Raw genomic sequence first — 22193 nt, 5'->3', positions numbered from 1 at the left:
GGTTTGCGAGCAGCATTAGTTATTACCAAAAAAGTGGAAGCAAGCGCAGACAAGGTTGAGTTGCACTTACTCGCAACACAGCATGTATTGTTGTCAATGTTGTCTCTTTGCAAGCAATTGAACTTTGGCTGAGAAAAATACAAAGGACAACCACGAATCTCAAACATTGCCCACTTTTTTACTCTCACCACTATCTCATCTTCTCAGATATTCTTAAGGGAGAACACAGTTTAACTCAAGAAAACACTCACAACACTCATGGGAAAGTTTCTTGCATGTGTTGGGCTGATACACAAAAATTGCCCATAAATTATAGGATCCGTTGCAGAAAAGTGGACATTGTAGGGATTGTGAGTTGGGCGGGGGAGGGCAGATGGATAGACGAGGATGCGTCAGCAGCTGGAGATCAACGGCATCGAGGTTATCCAGGTGGCAAAAAAAATTCGGGATATATCGCTATTGGTAGATATCCGGATGATACCCTGAATTACGCGAGGCGAGCTTGCCAAAGAGGCTTAGAGAGAGTGAATGAATGGCTTGGCTATGGCGGAACCTGACGACGTCGATGATGCAACGCGAGCAGCAGCAGCAGCAAGGGTGGTGGGAGTTTGAGGGAGCGTAGCAAGGTTGACGATGAGGATGGCTATCGCCGGAGGTTGACGGAGCGGAATTGCGAACCCTGCCGAAGGAAAAGGGCAGCATGAATGGCGATAGTGACGGGAGACCGATACCTGGAGCTACTGGCTCGTTTCATCGAGCAGGAGGCCGGGAATCTCCTCGATGGGACTTTGGTGCTCAAGCTCAACCCCGTGGGATTGCACTACCTGCAGACGCGCCTGGAGGCACTGCAAGAGCTGGAGCAGCTGCGCAGCGGCGCGCCCGTCGATTACCTGCGCGCTTATGTGGCCGATTTGGGCGACCATCGCGCGCTAGAGAAGCTCAGGCGCGTGCTGCGTCTGCTAGGAGCCTTGCAAGTGGTGGCGGTCCTGCGGTCGCCCGCTCGCGACCCTACCCCGATTACTTTGCTCCCGTTCACGAGGCTGAAGAGCCTGGAGCTTCGGGGGTGTGACTTGTCCACCTCGGCCGCGCGAGGGTTGCTCCAATTGCGACCTATTCTGGAGAAGCTCGTTTGCTACAATTCTGCCGTAAGTTGAATTTTCTATTGTCAAATTGATAACCTATGGATTTCTTGTGTGCTATTAGGAGGTTTCATGAGTGTCGTGCTGAAGCCAGTTATTGCCGCCAATGAATCTGCACACGGGATTCTTGAACAGTGGGGTTTCGTTTGCTTTTTAAAATATTTGTTTTTGTTCTTTTACATTTTTAATTCTCTCCTTCTTCCAGGGTAATTCTTGGTTGATGGGCTCATGAGAACTGAGTGTAAGATAATTAGTACCTCCTGTTGCTTTAGCTTCTGAGATTGGATTTGCTCGAGTAGTTCCTAGAACATCATGTCGGTTTATTGGTTGGTGAAACTTCATATGTTGGAGAGAAATACTTGCTGCTAGCTTTTGTTCCTCTGGAACAGGATTTTTTTAACTATACCATTCCCGTGAGCAGCTGGATTCTTTCACTGGTTCGAGTGTTTGGGCTACAGTATGGTTGGGGTTTTGTGATCTAGAGGTTTGATATTTGAAGCAGCTGTATCACGAGTAAATAGAATGCTGCTCTCAGCATTCTCTGCAACTCTTAGTGTAGATTAGGTTTAGACCAGTGACTTTGAGTGCTCTAGGTTGAGGAAATTGCTTAATTTTTTTTTGAGTAGAGTGCCTTACCTTGTCAATTCTTGTATCTGTCAGTCTAAGAATGATGAGAGTATATGAGAATGGAATATTAGATGGGACATGACCTTATTCTACCTCTCCATCCTGTCTTAATTGGTCGATCTCTGAAGGGCTGTGGACACCGTGGCATGCAGAATGCGTTGAGACACATTTTTGCGGAGCCAACTGTGGAGGTAAATGTCGCGATGAAATGGAGCAGACTAACAGCTGTAGCATGTCCTTGCAATGGATTGGCTCTGATGGATGAGTCCCTCCAGCTTCTTCCTGTTGTGGATACTATGGATCTTAGTAGAAACAACTTTGCGAAAGTAGCCAATCTTCAAAAGTGCACCAGGCTTAAGTTCCTTGACCTTGGATTCAACCACATTTCATCTGTGGCTTCTTTAAGTCAGGTGTGTTGGACTTCGTTCTCGATTTTTTGTCCTCTAAAATAATCACTTCATTTTCTATAATGTTCTGTTAATATCCCCTGGAGATTTCACAAAGGATGTTGTTCCTCTTGTTCGCCTCACCTTGCCCCGCACAACGTATGGCATCTAAAACTTATGTATCAGTTCATATATCGCATCACGTGTCCGACAGTAAAAGCTATGCTGTTTATCTGACGGATTGTTTGAAGTGGATTTCACCTACCGACGTCTTTGTTCCTAAGTTGGGGATTGTAATTCATGCAGGTAGTGGGTCCCATTACTAAGCTAGTCTTGAGGAACAATGCGCTAGTCTCAACACAAGGAATAGAGACGCTTCATTCTCTTGAAGCTCTCGACCTTTCTTATAATATAATTTCCAATTTTCATGAAGTGGAGACTCTTGGCTTTCTGCCAAGTCTTCAGACCTTGTGGTTGAATGGCAACCCTATTAGTGTCAGCTCACACTATCGTGAAGAGGTTTTCAGCTACTTTGAAGATGCAAGTAAGGTATGTCATTTTTCTGTTGTTCCTCTCTCTACAGTATGAATACGTTTGCGTCATTGCAGCTCTGATGTAGCAGCTTATTTAAGTGCTTAATCTGGTTTATTGCTTTCTACACGGATAGAATTAGATCATTTTCTTTTTCTTTTTCTTTTTCTTTGTCAAATTTTACTTTTTCATTTTTCTGTTCTATTTAACGAAAGAAATTAATCTGCAGTTGTGTGACCTGCATTTCCTTGTTTCTGTGCAGCTTGGCTAGAACTCACTAGTTCTTTGTTTTCAAAGACACCAATGTCATTCTGATTCTAGCTTATCGAGGATTTTGCGACCTAACCTCGCTCCGTATTTCTTATTTCTGGCAGCTGGAAGTGGATGGAAAATTGATGACGAAGCTGGAGTGTTGGTTAAGGAGCAGAATGGTCTCTCAGCGGGCTAAGCGCCGAGCCAGTTACGGTGTCTACGCACCTGCGAAGGCTTCCGATGTGCCTCTTCACAATACAAGAGACTCTTCAGACCCTCTGCTTTCTCAACCTCGACAACCACACAAGGTACGCTTTTGTTTGATACACCCTTCGTTTATTTTGCACATACAGCAGATGAATTCAACTCTTTACTCTTGACATTAGTTGTGAAATTTGGTTGTATTGCACATTAGCTTAAGCAATTATAGCTGTATTAAGTAATATTTTCCTGGACAAAAAGTCTTCGTATCAACCCTATATATACATTGCGTCGGATGTGTTCTTTTTTTTGTTTTATGCACCTTAAATAATCTTTAGGTCATTGCTGTGTGTTGAATGACAGAAAAAGGCCATACGAGTGGCATCAATTGATGATCGCACAGTTGACTCTAAGCTAGCTGGAGCAGTTGACAGTGTTCAACAGGATGTACCTGAAACCGAAACTGCTCCGCTACGGTCAGAAGCGAAGGAGGTTGATCCTGAGGTAGCCCAACTTATAGAACAGATTGAAAACATGAAAAGGGACGGCTCGAGTACCTGGCTGAATGATCTGATTGGATTCTGGGAGAACGAAGCTCAAAGTCCAAGTAATGGCAATAAAATCATGGGTAACAGTGACAGTGGAAGATGGTCGCAACGAAGGAAGCAAGGCAAGGAAAAGACTAGAAGAAGGTTAGAGGATTTAACTGTTCCTACAGGCCTTCGAGAAGCTGAACATGTTCTTGAGTCTGTGGCAAAGTTTAGTATTGAGGACAAGCCCCTCAGCAGTGAGGGAATTATGAGTTCGTGGGAATCTAGGGAGGATGGGAACAATGGACTGCCAGCATCACCTCCGCATTATGACAGTGACCTTATGCATAGACGCCAAAGCTTAGTGAATGAGATGCTTCGGTTGCCACCAGATTTGTCTGCCACAAGTGATAGTGACAGTGATTCCTTCGATGAACATCTACCAGATTCCGTATCAGACATGACTAATAATGACTCAAATGACTCATTGTCGGTAGTTGATAAGCAAGTTATTTTTCAAGAGCTGAAGAGCAAATCTCCTGAAGATGTCGGAATTGATGTGGAAAATGCCGTAAAGGGCAGTGGTGGAGGCGCTGGAACCAGCTCTCCTTTGCACTCAGACACTAGCGTGCTTGAAACAGGAAGAAACGACAAGGGGATTCGAGGTACTGTCGGTGTGACTGAGGAATCATCTTCAGCAGAACCCTCCCCGTCAAAGAAGTATGGTGCGGAGGGAAATCCTGGAAATGTTTTTCGCAAGCGGAAACAGAAGAAAACGCGCCGCATCGTGATTTTAGAACAAGAAAAAGATGAAGAATTATCTGTGGATTCAACGAGTCTTTTGCGTAGTGCAGAAGGTTGTCAAACAGACATGGCACCCCAACTTGCGGCTCCTCCACCATCTCTTGCAAGAAATTTATCACACCAATTTATGAGCAGCGGATCGAGCTCTCCCAATGTGAGACGGTCCTCTTCTGCTGTTGCGGGGTTGGTGAGGCGGGCGTCTTCTTCATTAGCTAACACTGTAAAAATTGCTAGCGACCTCGGTAATGTCAAATTCTCGCAGGGAAGCAGTAATATTTAGTGTAGATATTTTTGCAAATTAGAAGCGGGAATTGTGTATAGCTTTGAAGGTTATTTGGTGAATGCATTTCTGTTAAATAATTTTTTTCAAACAGTTCGGATGCACATGCTCAATTCTTTGGTAGGTCTCATATTTGCGTTCATGTACTTCGGAATCCTCCTGTAGTGAAATTTCATTGGGCAATGTTCAGATGCCTTGGGTTTAGTAGGTGTCTCTTGGGCTACTTTCTTATGAACTCCAGAGCATTGAGTTGAAGGATTCTCTTGAACACTGTCGGATTACAAAAGAGTCTTATACAAGTTCACGATTTAGGAGAGTCAAGACATTTCTCATTTCTGTACAACGTGATATGGATTCGAATCTAATATCTCAGCAAGCCTGTAGCTTCACCATATAGATCGCTTCACTGCAGTTCGTGCATCAACCGCTTTCAACAATCCACCAGATAATCTAGCTTGTGCCTCTTCACCTTTCCCTTCTCACTACCAGGAAGTTACCGGCAGCACGTGAAGGATACTGACCACCGCAACTTGAAAGTGTCACGTGAAACCAGTCGTACATTCACTCCAGCACGCAATGATCGTTTCGGGAAAGGAGAGAGGAATGTGTCAAAGTAATTAGTCTCCATATCATGTCCTCATTGTACGCCAATCTATGAGCTTGATAACACAGAGGAATCAAGTATGAACCAATAATCAGCAGATCAGTTGCAACAAAGTTGATATCTTTATTCCACAAGGAGAAAATAAAAAATAAAAATAAATTAAAAAAAACTGCATCAAGGTCTACATTTGAAATCGTTGGAGAGCAACCAAAAGCTTCTTAACTTGCGGCAATGTGCCACCGGCCCTCATTACCTAATCTCCACTCTACTAGGAGGCTTCCTTAAAAAGAAGGAAACTTCAAGACTATTGCTGTGGGGAAGCAAATATTGTACAGATTGTTGGGCCGGGTGAACCACAACAGTAATTGATCACCAGCACCACTTGCTGAAGCATTCGAAATTCGACGGCTAAAGGCTCCTATACACATTGACGACTCTGAGTAGCTGCAAAAGGTGAAGCTCACGTGATTTGCAGTGGGTAGAATTTGTCATTTGGATTCCCGTCGACCAGCAGCCCGGCCTGCTCTTCGGCAATGGAAACAATAGAGCTGAGCTCCAACTTGAATGCTGAGAGTTCGTCGCTGTCGGCGCCGAGGATTGGGCCAATCTTGTGGTTCACGAGTTTGCTCATCTCACTCGCAGAATCAACTTCTGAGCGTGTGAGCTTGTTCGCTCTGGCGCATTCCTCAATCCAGTTGATGCGCAGGGTGATGAACAATATGGCACATGCGCAACAGATCTGTGCTGCGAGAAGGCCATACCAAAGCCCCTGGAATCCGATCCTTAGCCAAAAAGCAGAAATCACAGCCACAGGCGTGCCAACTAGGTAGAACGAACCGAACATGATTGAGGCGGTGATGGTCGGGCGAGCGCTGCCGCGGAGAATCCCGCACCCTGCCGTTTGCGGGCAATTTCCGAGCTCACAGAGACCGATTAAGGGCAAGGCAGCGGCGGTCAGGGCGAGCACACTTGCGTCGACGGTGTAGAGAGTGCCCCATTGCTTTCGGAAAACCGTTGTCCAAATCACACTCACTATCGCAACAAGAAACGCAACTCCCAGGGAAACAAGGCTCGCATTTCTTGCTCTCTCTGGTCGGTTGGCCCCGAGCTCGTTGCCCACTCGGGTAGAGACCGCCGACCCTAATGACATGGGAATGGTGTACATGAGTGCGGTAGTTTGAATCAGTATCGCAGTCGCTGCAACTGCCACTTGTGGATTCGGAAGATACCCAGCTAAGATGGTCATGATCTCGTACCACCACCATTCTAAGCAAATCTGCAGGCAGCTCGGTAGGGCGAGGGACAGAACAGGCCACCACTCGCGCACACAAGCGGGCGAGACCCCTCCCCAGGTCTTCTTAAACGCTCCCGAAAATTTCACGTAAAGGAGCATGAGGATGACCACATTGATATTCGTCATGGAAGCTGCAATCGCCACTCCCGGCACGCCAAGACGGAAGACGAACGTGAAGACAATGCTGAGGGGGATGTGGAGCACCACTCCGAGCGCGGCGCAGTACATCATCGGAGACTGAAATCCCTGGCACCGGTAGTAATTCCGCAGCGGCTGCAGCAAGCAATTCGCCACGAGGTCCGGTAGCGAGTACCAGCAGTAGACGCTGGCGACCGCAGTGATGGCGGGGTCTTGGCCGAGGAAGAGCATGATAGGCCCCAGGTTCGTCCACAACATACCAATAGGGAGACAGGCTGCGAGCAGGATGAGCACCGTGCGCTGGAGGGTTAGCCCCACAACGTGCCAGTTCTTCGAGCCCACCGCTTGACTGCAAATCGGGTCCATTCCAGACGCGAGTCCATAGAGAACAGAGTAACCCGTGATGTTGGTGAAGCCGATTGACAGCGCGCCGCCCGCGAGCTCCAACCCGCCCAATCGACCCAGACAGAGCACAGATACCATTAACCTTGCGTAAGCGATCCCATTTGCCACTGCGAGCGGGCCGGCAATTCTCATCGACTCTTTCAATTCCTCCACAACCTGCAAGCACAAGAAATGTTACGGTATTGATCACTGCATCCTCAATTCATAATTTCACGATTAGAGCAGCTTGAATGTCCTCTATGTCAGACGCCAACTGAGATATTGTGAGGAGCCTACCTGCTGTGGAGCAGGCCACGACTGGAGCGAACACTCCTGCATGTCGAGATTCGACTCATCGCCTGAATTCGACGCTGGGTGCACCTGCAAGATTGTGTTGGCGACACACATGGTGCTCTTAGGAAACTCTCCCCGCACACTTATTGATCCGAGCAATCAACTTCGAGGTGGATTCTTTGAGACTGATAATTCAGGCTCAGCTTGCAGTGAAGCCAGTGTTGATTCAATCCACGATTGCAAGCGGCCACCAGAAGAATGAACCCACTCACACGCTATTTGTGTTATACGGCAACTGGCAATTTAAACACGGAACTGGAGGCGGGAGCACGCGAGTGCACCCTCCGCTGTGGGACCGACGCCGAGCAACAACAATCATACTGAACAGTCCCGTTGCGGTGAAGGGGAAGCCCGCTCACTGAAGAAGCTCAAAGGCAGGCCTAGAAGAGGGCTCCAGTATACGCGTCACGAGCTGAAAACTAACAAACTGTGCCCCGCTTCTGCAGCACCGCAGGGATGCTCTAAAGTACTAAACCTCACGACGACAAGCTCGCTTCCCACAGTCCTCCGCAACCTCCACCCACCGCAAATAAACTCCTACACCCACTTCGAACGCAACAAAAGGGAAATTGAATATGTGACCAGTAGGGAGCAAGCAGGGACTGAATCCAAAGCTCGCGGGCCAACGTAACTTGCATACAAGTGGACATCAGTTGATCGCACAATCAATAAGAAAGTAGTTCGTTGATGCCACATAGCGCCGCCACAGGTGGACTGGAGGCAGCACGATCGCGAACCAGGGCCCCACTGTGACGATTCCAGTCGGTCCTTCCGATCGATCGATCATCCGGTCTAACGAGATTAGCAAACGAGGTAGGTCTGACTGTCTGCGAGAAGCAAGAGCCCAAATTCCTCACGTAAAGTTGACCCCGAGTCTCACAGAAAGCCGCCGCAGTGTATAAATACCACCAGTGGCGCCTGCCTCTCCTTCATCCTTCCTAGTCGATGAATCCGGAGAATCGACACTGTTCCACAAGCGCCCCTTCTCTCCCTGAAGGACAAAATCCACCTGATTCTAGACCGTGAGCCTATTCACTAGGTTGCAAATCTATCCATCGGATCACTGGCGTGGTGGCACAGCTCACTCAAGCCCCTTTCACTAGCATGTGATCCAAATCCTACACACTGGATGCGTTTCCATGACCCACACGGCGCTGTGCATCCTGAGCTGGAGTTGCTGGAGGTGGGTCTTTAGCTTTGAGCTGGATCTCCGTGTGCAGTTAATGTGGTGAATCCCCCCCCCCCCCTCCTCGAAGCTTTCCACCCACTGCAACTAACAACTCTTCACCATCACAACAACAGTTAATATTAGAATGTGCACAATCACTCCTAGACTCCGGTGAAGCACAGCAACAGGGCCGCAGAGAGGGAGAGCCTTTTCCGTATTCGTGCAAGCACAGTCACAGCGGATAGAATTTCCAGAATTTGTCGGTTATCTGCATCCTCCATAATCACGTTACATGGATGAAACCCAGTTTAATCCCAATTGCTTTTCGTTTCTGGAAGAGGAGTTTGCTTTTGCCCTGTTTCCGAACGAGTCACTGTAGAGAATTTTGCAGGCGTGTTAGTTCCCTTTGGCTGAGTTTCATTGCTTGATGTATCTGACTGAATGGAACTATTCGTAGTTGATTCTACTTCTTTTAAAAGGTTACTCCAACAAACTTTGTCTTGTCCTGCTCTGTATCTCCTTTCTCATATTTCTTTTACGTTCTAAAACTCAAAATGCTCTGATGTGCACTATGGTTGTTAAGCAGTTTGAAATATTTAATAAATCGAATAAAAATGTGTACATTTGTAATTATTATAAGATTGAACTCAATGATTGTATTGTGTTGTAAACCTCTTGCTCTTTAAATACCCATCGTTCACAAAGATTTTGTGTCATTTAAACTAATCTCCTGTACGTGTATGAATATTCACACACGTGCACACTTTAGCGGAATTCAAATGCAATTAAACTTGAAGTTTATTTTATGGTATTTACACGCATCACAGGTTATGTAAATTTCACAAAGTTTTAGTAATTAACATAAAAAGTAAAGTAAAATTCATATAACACAGAAACTGGGTTGTCGATTTTTTCCAACGCCACTAAATGCTGGAAGTTGTTGAACATGTAAATGGTTGCTTCAAACCTTAAACACACTGTCGTATTTTATTTGATTGGGTTAATAATAGTAGTAGTAATCAAAATGAAAACATTAAACAGCTTATACCCATTCATAAAATCATATTTTACAATCCTTTTTTAAAGAAAAATCGCCCTTTGGATATTGTTCAAAGATGAAACTTCAAAACTTGTCTCTAATATCCAACGTCAAAGTTATTTACATTAGTATTAGTATTAACATATTCCAGCACATAACGAAGACAAGAAAAACCATCCACCTTACCAACGTTAAATATAGTGCACCAAAAGCAGGGTTTACTCATAACTCGAATCTTTCATAATATGGTAATCAATTCATAAAGCTGACAGGGTAGTTAACCTTTTTCCGTCAAGGCTAGTTCACCCAAAATCACGATGAACAAACCCATGCTGAAGCTTTTCATCATTCATTCGGGTGACGAACCGCGAAACAACGCAACAGGTGCAGCACCCACGCACAAGAGAGAGCGAGAATAGTGATAAAGCGCGAGTCCAGAGTCGCCGATCTCGGCTGCACCCATCTACAAATTGCACAGGATTCAGACGATTCATGGGTTCTATCGGCGGCGCTTTTCTAATCTCAAATTCGCAGCAGCTCCTCCCCAACCGCTTGGGGCGTTGGAGAGTGAATGGCGAGCCCCCTGCGGCGGTGACGATCCGTCCCGATTCGTCAGCGTCGGCCGCCCAACCTCTTCCATCTCCCACCTGCTGATGCGGCAGCGCGCACACTCCCTGCTGCGCCTGTCCGATCGGGTCAGTCTGGCCTTAGCAGCCCAGGTCTGTCAGGTCTGAGTCTGGTCCGTCGTATCTGGATTCCCACACTCATTAACAGCCGGATCGTTCGTTCGATGAGAGATTTCCTCCCCTCCCCCCCCCCCCCCCCCAAGTGCTAAATTCTGCCTCCTAGTACTTGGGGGCAGTTGAAGAAGAAGATTCATAGGTGCGGTTGGGTAGTGGTTATCAGTGGAATCGGTGATTGTATCGACGCCGCCTCAGAATCCCCCCCCCGTTCACGTCCCTTTAAAGGTAGTTGCAGTGGCAGTTGTGGCGGCACCTCTAAATGTAGCCGTGCCTCTAAATGTGGATTCTCCTGCATTCTCATTGCAACACCGCTAATTTGCCCGCTACCAATGCGCGAATATATGACGTATAAAATCAAGTTTCTCAGATGAATTCCTACTTATGCTTTGTTCTTTGTGTGTGTGTGTGTGTGTGTTTTTGTATAAATATATGTTATTGTGAGTATGAATGATGAGATGTTGTTGCCATTGTAACCAAACCATGGTGTATTCCAAAAGTTTTTGATTTGATCATTATTGTTGTTGATATTAACCTGATTTTTTTCACTGTTTTTGTGTTTCTCAAGTGAATTGGAACATGTTTGTTGCATTTTGTGATGTTGTGATGCTAAATTTCACATTATATTGAATTGTCCCGGCATTCATAGAAAATTAACATGAAGGTGAAGAAATATCTTTAACAGCTACAATGTTAAAAAGTATTTATAATAAAAAAAATATATTTTTAAATTCACAATGTAAATTATAAATTTATTATAAAACCATATGTATTTACACATGATTTCTTTTATCTAATTTATGAATGAGAAGTTTGGCATTATGGTAAAGGTTAAGCAAGTGGTCTGAACAACACCGTTAGTTTATTTGATTATTTAAGATATATCAAAATTTGGTGCAGGATTACTTTTAATAAAAATATAAAAAATTTCGAATTATGATTAGAAAAATGAAATTTAACACTTCATTTTCTATTTATTTTTAAAGTGTAAAATATGTATTGATATATGTATATTTATATATTAGGTATTTTTTCCTTAAACTACAGTCTGGTTTAAATATTCCTTCTACAAATCAATTTGGATATATTAAAACCACTTAAATTGAATAAGTAGACTGTAACCAAAATTTCAAATTTTATTACAGTGTATTAAATTCTTTAATTAGTGTAACCACATGAAGAATAAATCATTTTTCACAAAAATATAATATTAAAGTGAGCTCTAACATTCTTTTTAGTTTTATCAAAGACACAATGTTTAATAGTAATATTAAACTTGATTTTCTTTTCGAAACCTAGTGACTCTTTAAAGTACAAAATATTTCTGTGCCTACTTTTTGAAGCATTCAAAGAGCATCAAAAAGTATATTATATAATAAAATTTATTAATTTTCTAGTGACCTCTATATATACACTGGACCATAAATTTACTATAATTACAACTAGAAGAAAAAATTAACTTTTACTTTGCTAATATTTATATTGAAATAAAATTTATAAAATTTAAAAGAAATTATATCTAATATATTTAAAATCACGTTCATGGCCTTAAATATTTAAAAAAAACATTCTTTAACCAATTTTTTTTAAGGCCATCCAAGTTATTCACTGATTAATATCTTATGGATTTAATCTTGAACTTTTATTTGCAAATAACATGTTTTTTACAATCATATATATATATATATATATATATATATATATATATATATATTTTAAATTTAAATTAATTTTAGATTACTACCAAAAACCATATTTTCAATTACTATATAGCAAAAATCATACAAGACTTTGATAGCATGAATAAGTATATATGGTAATATATAGTAGTATGTATTTTTTTTTAACCAGATAAAAATTACCATTCAGATCTCAAAAAATCATTGTTTTGAAATCAATGCAAAAAAAATTTAAGAGAAGGATAGTCTTAGAAATCATCTATTGAATAATAGCATATTTTTAGTTTTAAATATTTGTAAAACTTTGATGTAAAGACCATATAAATCTAAAAGAACAAAAAAGTGAACTAGAATAAATCTGTAATTTTGTTTTCACATTTTTTATACAGAGAGTTATTAAATTTTATTAGAATAATTGTATGTGTATATATATATATATATATATATAGTTAAAGAAAAAAGAGAATTTATGCTTCACAACTTTTTATTGTGGCCAAGGAAAATACTATAAAATCATGATTTGAAAAGATGGAATAGTCAAGGTTATATGATTCAAGGTTGTTTTTTAGATTCATAAATTTAAAATTTAACATTTTACTGCCGAATAAATATTGAGTATGAATTTATTTTATTTTTTAATTTAAATTGTAATGTTATTTCAAAATGACTTAAATATTCTTGCTCTTGTTCACAAATAATCTGAAATTTTTATAACATTATCTTAATACAAATTTAAAAAATATATTATTTACATTATAATGATCTCCTCACAACTAAGCAATTGGAAGACATTGCACTTCAAAAAAATAAAAGTCATTTGAATGAAGCAATCCATGGAAAAAAAAAAAAAAAAAAAAAAAAAAAAAACCACTTTCTAAAATTTCCCTTAAAAGCGCCTAAGTTACAAATAGATATTCAATTCAGTAACTTAGTGAAAAAAAAATCAAGAAAATTAGGTTTGATTTTAAATGGAGCATTATTTTTATTTATGAAGAAGAATAGTGTATTTTGTAATGAGATCAAATACGTTTTTTTATAATAATATTATTACTATAAATTTATCCTATTTTCAATGTAACTAACATCTTTATTAATTTTTAAATTAGTAAATTATTATATTGAATTAAAGAAAAGAAATCATTGAATTTATTTCCTTATTGAAGGCATAGAATAAAAAATATATGTATTACACGAAACAAATAAATATTTTAAAAACATGTTATGATATAATATAAAGTATATATACTTTCTTGTAATTATTTTATTAAAATTATCAAATAAAATATTTGTAGTTTTTTAATAATATAATATAAAAAATCTTTACATTTACGACACTTTTGTACTTAATATAGCTTAATACAATTGATGTAAATTGATTTTCTAATTCAATTCAATTCAATCAAGTTACATTTATTTTAATTGACATTTAATTTTTGGTCATCTCAGCTATTTGAAAATTAAATTAGAAATAGTCATGTGAATACTAACTTATGTCTGTTTAAATAAAATTCTTAAAATATCAAAAAAATTGAATTGCAAAATTTAGTAATATTACATATTTTTATTTAAATAATTATTATTTTATACATGACGTTAATTTTATATTAGAAAAAGGTAAGATAAGATTAATGCACATACACTAAATAGATTGACTTATTTATTGATTAATATATTTAATGTATTTTAATTGTATTCTTACAGACAATATAGCAACAAAAATTCAACATGGATATGACATTAGTACTTCATAATAAAATGTCATTAAAAAAATTTACTCTTAACCAAAAAAGTTAAAAATTTAGCAATTACAATTGTACAATAGAATGACACTTATGAATGCAAAACTTTAATGAAAAGGAAAATATAAAGTCATAAGATGTTACAATCAAATTAAGTTTCCCACAACTTTGTGACAAACAAAATCTAGGAACAAAGTGGCAAGAAGAGTAGTTGAATGAAGCAAGAGTGCTACCCAATGATAATAGATGATGAAATACTTTGCTTGGTGAAAGGGAAAGTGAGAGATTGGAGAATATGCCATATTCTTTGTGGGCTACAAAGGGATTGAAAGTGCGAAGTGGGTCAATATGCATGGCTTCTTAGTCTCTTCCAATTCCATGCATGAACCACCGCACCATGTGACTAAAGCTCTTTTCATGCTCCTTTTGCTTTCTTGATTGATGAGTCCCACATTTGAAGCATTGGAGCTTGGGTTTGGTGAACACAACATGTCCATCAATGGGCAAGTGACATGTAGAGACTCTCCAATACCAAGCCACTTCCAAAATAACACATGATTCCTCAATGTGGGAACTTGTGAACTTCTAAGTGACATTGGACACATATGGGCCAAGGCAAGCCCAAAACTCAACCGAAAAGGGGTTATTTGTTACCTATTTTAAGACATGATAATCGTAAGGCCAATTCCTTCTCATTGAGAAGTGAAACCAATTCTTCTTTGTTCTTTTTAAATGGTCTTTTCTCCTCATATTGTTGGCATAAATGATTTCCTTTTATCTCCAATCTTGTTCTAACTCTAGGTTGACAACTTCTTTAATAGACATCACACCACTGTGCATCAAGTATATGACTTTCACAATGTGCAAGTTTAAGCCACTTGGGAGGACACATAGTACCTCACTACTATTCCAACATTGGAATTGTACATTGCATGCCATAAGTGTATAGTAAATTGTATCTTTGCATGCAAAGCTATTATTCAAAAGGGTTTTATTTGTTTATTTATTTATTTTCTTCCACCCACATTCATTCCCATTAACTTTCTCCCTGTCACTATCCATAAATTTATATGAATTAGAGCAAGTGAATGAATGAATGAATGAAAAGTTGGAAAGGGTTGAAATAAACCCAATAATACAAAAAGGAGGGTTGGGCACTTCCATAGATTCATGGCACTAGGGCAGTGATGCTGTGCATGGGCCTTATCTGGAACCTTCTTTTTCTTCTACTACTACTTCATCTACTGCTTCTTAATGTGGTGTGGCCCTTGGCCTCTAGTGTGCCAACTGGACAAGCACCCCTTGTAGACTTGTGTGCATGCAAGCATACATGCATGCCTTGGGTGTTGTGTTGGAGTCCTCTATGCCATGAATGCCACCCTTTAAAATATCTCTAACAATTAGGGCAAAAACATACCCTAGTAGTGCTTAATGCACAAGGGAAATATCCTATCCGTGTTATTGAATACCTACTTGGTTAAACTGTATCTTCTTTTTTACATTCAAAACAGTGGAAGTAAACACCAAATGCATTCATACAATGATTATTTATTTATTTATTTATTTTTCATCATCATGCACTTAGTACCAAATAAAAATTATTGTTGGAAATTTGAGCATTAGCATAACAATTGATAAAACAAATAAATAATAAATAATAAATAAAGAAGATACAGGAAAAAAAACACTAGTTGACCTTATTACATGAATTGAAACAGCTTGTATCATCATCAAGGTTTACATTTGTTACTATTTTAAAACATTAAGAGTTAATTGCCTCATCTTGTTAAACATTAGACAAAAACTCAGTTTTAAATTACATATATATAATGAGTTTCATATGTAAGAATTAAAATAGTGAGAAAGGAGTTCCAAAATAATACTCCAAATTATAAATCATGAACAAGGTAAATAAACAAATTGAAAAAAGTTACTTTGCTAATCTGAAAGTTTAGGATTAATTATCTTTGCTAAATTATAGACACTGTGTGTGTGAATATATATATATATATATATATATATTTATATATATATATCCAGAAGGTGGGAACAATGTTAAAATATCTGTGTGACAAAGAAATTTTGACATTGTAGCCTGACCAAAAAAAACTTGTAGATTGATGCAACATGTTGGCTCATGACAAAACATTAATTTCATTTCAATTTAAAAAAATATGGATGCCAATGAGAATTTAATATCCTATTGGAAAACACAAATCACAGTTCACAATTTTTTTGTGCTAATTTAAAAAATGGCCATCCTAGAAATACAATTGAAAGTTCAAATATATAAATATATGTGATAAGCACATAAAAGATGCAACCATTTTAAGTTTCAAATCTTGCATTTAAAAATCTTGTATTTAGAAACATTTAACTTATCATTATTATAATATAAATATACATATATATATATATATCAATCGAGAGAGAGATTATCATTATTATTATTATTATTATTATTTTATTGTGTTGTAGAATGCCACTTGTAATATTCTCAAAGTGCTATTGGTTTTATAAGAAATATCATTTATTAAAACCAAGTACTTGATCAAAATAACATATTTTAGTTTTTTCATCTAAATATATATAATTGTGACATAAATCATATTTAATTTTGTGTAAGATTAATAAAATACTACCTATGTACACACTCTTCAAAAAGGTCTAAGAAACCTCTCATGCAAGAAAGCTCTCCTATCTTCGTCAAATCATATCTTTGACATATTCTCAGCAATCTCTTTGATTTTTTTTAATTCAAAATAAATATAATTCAACGTGAATAGACTTATTCATAATTATTATAAGTAAGAAATTTTAGAAAAATATTGTGTGAGATTATTAAATAAATGTTTATCTTTCTTCATTTCATTTTAAATAGAGTATATTAAAAACTTTATAGTTATGTACTTAAAAAATAACAAATATATCTGTATATATATATATATATATATATATATGTTAAAAAAATATATTTTTTAATGTTTTTTCTACAAAATTTGTTTTACATATGATTCTCAATGGTGCAGAAAACTACCTTAGCAGTGAATTTGAAGCAAATGGGTGCAAAGATGAGTAGCTTAAAATTCTGTAACCCTGAAATACTTAGAAAAATCACATTTGAAAAAAGGCACTAATACTTTTACATATGATGTCTTTATATAAATTTATATTTTTCATAATTTATTAAACAAATTAAATAAATTGTTTAGCAAGATTAGTACAAAAGCATCAATGTGTACAAATACCTCTCTTTAGTAGTTTGAAATGATATTTAGTTAAATATGACCTAAAAAAGTTATTTATTATTTAGCTATAAGAAGAAAATACACTCAATACACTCAATCTTAAAATAAGTTAGTGTAAATACTATACTATTAGTTTTAAAATCATTGTATATTTCAAAAAGTAACTTGGCAAGTTCTAGCTTAGCAGAAAATTCCAAAGTGGTGTTGGAGTGGATCTCAAGGCCTCATATCTGTATTTTCCTAATGAAAAATGAAATATTTGCGTGCACTTTTTATTACTAATTTGATTATGCTTTAGAGTCATAATAAGAAATTCATAAAAGAAAATTGAATTACTGCATTATAAACAATTTATTATTATTTTTTTCTGAAAAATAATTAGTTGTGCAACTAATTTTTTTTGTGCAAAATTTTTTTTTTGTGCAACTCTAAAGAAGTATAAGATCATTAGACAATGCAATCAATACATTAAGCCAACACACACAGAATAATGTAAAAAAATGATATGTATGTATGTTGACATATAAAAAGACTTGTAAGATTCAGCACAATAATTAGAAACATCATAATTATATATATATATATATATATATAGAGAGAGAGAGAGAGAGAGAGTATAGGTAGAAATTATTTGAGGTTCTAAATTCTAAATTTATAAGCTTGTACTTGTGTTGAAAATCCAAAAAAATTAGGATTCCATGACATTTAAATTATATTTGGTAAAGTTAAAAAAAACATAAAAAAGTAGATAATAATTGATTAGTCATTTAGATTTAATCGTCATAAGATCTTAATTTGATATTCTATAACCAACTTCTTGTTAAAGTTAAAAATAATACAAGAGAAATGCAAGTGATAAAAAAAGAATAATAATTATAACAATGTTTTGAGTTAAGAAGGCAAATTTTTTAACGTGTAAATTATCAGTTGAAATTCTTTGGAATTGTTTTTTGAGAAGTTTTTCCTCTAAACGAAATTCAAAAATGTATGTATTAGAATTTATTTTTTATTTTAAAATAATGTTTTATGCATTTAAATATAATTAATATATTCATATTTGTATGTATGGCTAGGAGTAGTTTCATGTGACATGTTGTCAAAATTTTAATTGTAACTAATCATTTAAATGTCTAAGTTACATCCATTCAAGCTTATGTTATCTTTTCAAAATATTAAAATTAAACATAATATATTTTCTAATTTTTAACTCCTAAAAATTATATATCTTATACTTGGAATTTTTATAATTATATATCTTATACTATGGACAAAAAAGAAGAAAAAAAAGAAAAAGAAAAAAAAAGACTATAACAAAGTAAAGAAGTACAAAAGGTTTATAGTTTATGAGTTTGAAAGATTCATACAAGGATCACATAAATCACACAGCAATTAATTAAACCTCAATACACGCTTAAGAATAAGGAGGTAATTTTTTTATTTAAAAATAATAATAATAATAAAATCTTGAATTATCACAGTTCCATAAAAATGAAAACACGTTTAGTAAGTTTGGTGAAATTAAAAATAGAACATATTTTCCATATATATTATATACATGTTCACACACCCATAAACTTAAATGTGTGTGTGCAAATATTTTGATATCAAGCACAACAGAGAAGATTCCTCAGCTGTGCATGAAGGACACACCACAGGACAGTTGGTAGAGGGATAGAACCCAAATCCGCCCCCCCCCCCTGCAGGCCAGCTCAGCGCAGTGGATAAGACCCTCCTCTGCCACATGGGCAACACAGACATTCCAGAGGTGATTGATTCCGTGCTTCCTCTTTTTCCCTTTCGACTTTCACTTTTTGCTATCCTCAGTTTTTATTTGTTTTTTCCTCCTCCTCCTTGTTAGTGAGGTGATAAGTAGTACGAGCACCACACCCCCCATCTCTTCACCACCACTTTAACATCAACAAGGCCAAATCACATGTGGATAATGATAATATTATTCATATGCCCCATCCCATCCCATCCCATATGGTGGGTGGGTGGCTTGCTTTGCTTTACTTGCAGGTCTGTGTGTGAGTGTGTGTGTTGTTGTGCCCCACCCAATGATTGGGTCACAGCAGTCTCCCTCCCCACCATGCTGACTCAGCACCATCATCTGGTGGTGCAGAGTTCTATGTCATCCACTCTATCATTCCCACTCCCATCCACAAAGGGGGGGTCATTAACTTACTCTCTCTAAGCTTGTTTTAGAAGGCATAGACAGGGCCTGATGCCACTTGAAAGCTGGTGCCTGCTGCTAAGATTATTCCATTATAGAACACAACAGAACAAATGCAAGTTGAAAGTAGGGTTCGTGTATAGCCCAGTTGTAAAATGGATGTGCATTTGCTGACTGTGGTTCTGTGACCTTGTTTTGTGATTTTAACATGTGTGTGTATATGTGCTTATGTGTACTCATCTGTCCTTTTGAAGTGATCAAGCCTTACTACTACTGAATAAGTTTCAGTGTTGTTTTCAACTATTGGAAGGGATACCATGGGAATGTTTACTTTCATATGCATTTTAGCTATCATGGAAGAGCTCATCCATATGATTGGCCCCATTTATTAAATTGCAACCATCATATTGTCAAGTGATTCTTGTGTAAGCATTTACTAGGTTATTGGTAAAACACAATAAGTGTCTATTTGCACTTAATATCTGTTTACATCAAACCATATTTTGAACAATGTCATTTGTAAGTGCAAATCAAGTGTAGCTACAACTGTATTATAAACAATGTAGAATGCAAGAATTAGTAGTTGATGTTTTGAGCATGATTAAAATAGAAATGTATTAAACACTTACATACAGGGTTGGTGAAGCAAGAGGAAAATTAAAAACAAGAGAAAAAAAATGTATTAGCATTTATTTAGGATCTTTAAGTATGAAAAATAATTTATGCAAGTCTAATTAGAGTTAAAATTGCCTGTGTAATAGAATCAATAGATGTAGGACTATACTCAATAGAGATTTAACATAATAAATATAACAACCCTAAGATTTGGTAAGACTTAAATGCCTACCAGGACCTAGAACACAATCCCACCAAAATATTTTTTTTGTCAATTCATCATAAAAGATATAAGGTTTCATGGTCACTTTTGAGAGCCATATGTTTATGAATAATTTTGGTTTTTTCAAAAATCATGTTTTTTTTTATAGGAGAACCTTAAATTTACAAACATATCATATGTGTTCATATGCTCAAATTTTAATGAACATGGTAAGATATAGTAGGAGAAAAATATATTATAAAACATATCAAAGAATGAAGTTGTTATTATTTGTTAGTAGGATTGTTTTTAGATGGAATAGAATTTAATAAGTAAAAGATACAAAAGTAAAATTAGATGATACAATAAAGTCCTACATAGTGGCTTAATTGTTCATGCACAAGATGGGGATCAGTTAGATAGATAATTAGTACAACATTATTCAGCTCTAGTCATTCTATGAAGAGACTCAGAGAGAATGAACAATAAGAATGCCAATTTATAAAAAAAAGTCATTGTATACACATCATCCCTTGATGAAAACACCGTGACAACTCCATAACTCAAGTTTTGTATACATTTCCAAATTCGGAAAATGGAATAATAAAACTCCACATCATGCATTGGTGTTCCTTCCTTGTGCTGGACAGGCATAATTGGCAAGTAAAGGTGCGTGCCTGACAGTTTTATAATAAATGTTGCTGTCTTTCAGCAGATGTGTAGAGGCTTGCCATTCAACTACAGCCCATTTCCAAGTTTCTACAGGTTGACATGGATAGATGACAAATAGGGTCTTTGACAAGCTTTTGCTTTGTGGTGTCTATGCAAAATTAGGGTTTATGGGTTAACAACCAACCCAGTGGCAATTCTATAATTGGTTTTTTCATATCAGCCTCCATCATGAAAATACTATCTCCCTTTGAAGTAGTTTAATGAATGTCAGAAACAAAGTTAACACAGCAAGGGGATTTAGACTCGAGGCTTTTGGGTGATATTTCACTTGTGATGACATTTCAAAATAGCACATGATATTTTGAAATCCAAATACAAAAGAGGGGCTGTTGAAATATCAATGTGACCATGGCAATTTGTAGATTTAGGTTGCCAGTGTGTTTACAAAGGAAGGAAATATAGAAAACAGTCCTAAAAAATTGTTTGAGTTCTTGACCCTGTCAACATTTTATCATTAAGTGGATATCCAAAATATTTGTTTGTTTGTTTATTTTTACCCATGTCCACATTCATTTGGCTAACAATCACAGAGGCAAAGATGAACTAAAGAGTGGTCATTGAAACTCAGAATGAACATATTCAACAATTAGCATTTAAATACGCATATATATATATATATATATATATATGTGGATGTATGGAAATTGACCACTATGCTGGTGCAGAGGTTCCTTTTGTGGTCAAAGATGAATGGGAAGTTGGCCAGTCAAAGCCATCCCCATTGCAAGTATATACTATTATTCCCCATTTTCCCATTTTGAACATGTTAACTATTTATACCATTATATTCAAACATTGAATTATTGAATCCCAGTACATCTGCACTGATACGGATTGCGTGTTTTTATAAAAAAAAGAAGGTTTACACTCTATAAAATGTGCCACGAGGAATAATTTCCGTTTCATTAAATAAAAAAATAAAATAAAATAAAAAATAAAAATGGTGGAGATGGCATGGTTATTTTAGCAAGGGGGGCATATTTTTGTTTTGCGGGGTTCAGAAGTGAATCATTCGAAAGTTTTCTTGGAATGGCAAACTGAATATGGCCCTATCCGCATAACAAACCCTATTTTTGATATTTAAATTGCAAAAACGAATTCAAACCACATGTTTTAGCAGTAGTAGTCTATATTGGGGCATAAATTTGTATTTCAGTAAAGGCCCTCTATTCATGATTTGGCAAGTGTGCCACGAGGGCTACTGTCCGTGCCTTGAGAATGTCCCTTGTTTCGGATGTACGGACCAGACACACACACAACATTCGTTTCTTAGATCACGCTGGGGCCAATCCACTCCCAGGCACTCCATCCATCCATCGAACCCCAGATTCCGT

The 22193-nt window shown here is 37.2% G+C and overlaps 2 protein-coding genes across 2 annotated transcripts; one reads left to right on the top strand and one right to left on the bottom strand.

Moving 5' to 3' along the window:
- The first annotated feature begins 418 nt into the window (after window positions 1–418).
- LOC112287351 (uncharacterized) lies at window positions 419–4843 on the top strand. The gene is made up of 5 exons (XM_024530276.3): window positions 419–1145; window positions 1919–2176; window positions 2459–2701; window positions 3058–3243; window positions 3500–4843. The coding sequence occupies exons 1-5, from the start codon at window positions 705–707 to the stop codon at window positions 4748–4750; spliced, it is 2379 nt and encodes a 792-aa protein (XP_024386044.1). The 5' UTR covers window positions 419–704; the 3' UTR covers window positions 4751–4843.
- Window positions 4844–5457: 614 nt separating this feature from the next.
- Window positions 5458–8827, bottom strand: LOC112287352 (protein DETOXIFICATION 54). The gene is made up of 2 exons (XM_024530277.3): window positions 7468–8827; window positions 5458–7347 (listed from the first exon to the last, which is right to left on the bottom strand). Exons 1-2 carry the CDS (start codon window positions 7576–7578, stop codon window positions 5815–5817), a joined length of 1644 nt encoding a protein of 547 aa, XP_024386045.1. The 5' UTR covers window positions 7579–8827; the 3' UTR covers window positions 5458–5814.
- Between the last annotated feature and the right edge of the window lie 13366 nt (window positions 8828–22193).

The sequence above is a fragment of the Physcomitrium patens genome, chromosome 10 (genome assembly GCF_059467195.1).
Source record: "Physcomitrium patens ecotype Gransden chromosome 10, ASM5946719v1, whole genome shotgun sequence".
NCBI lineage: Eukaryota > Viridiplantae > Streptophyta > Bryopsida > Funariales > Funariaceae > Physcomitrium > Physcomitrium patens.
Note: the sequence above shows the minus strand (reverse complement) of the source record. Positions and strands in the feature narration are given on the sequence as shown.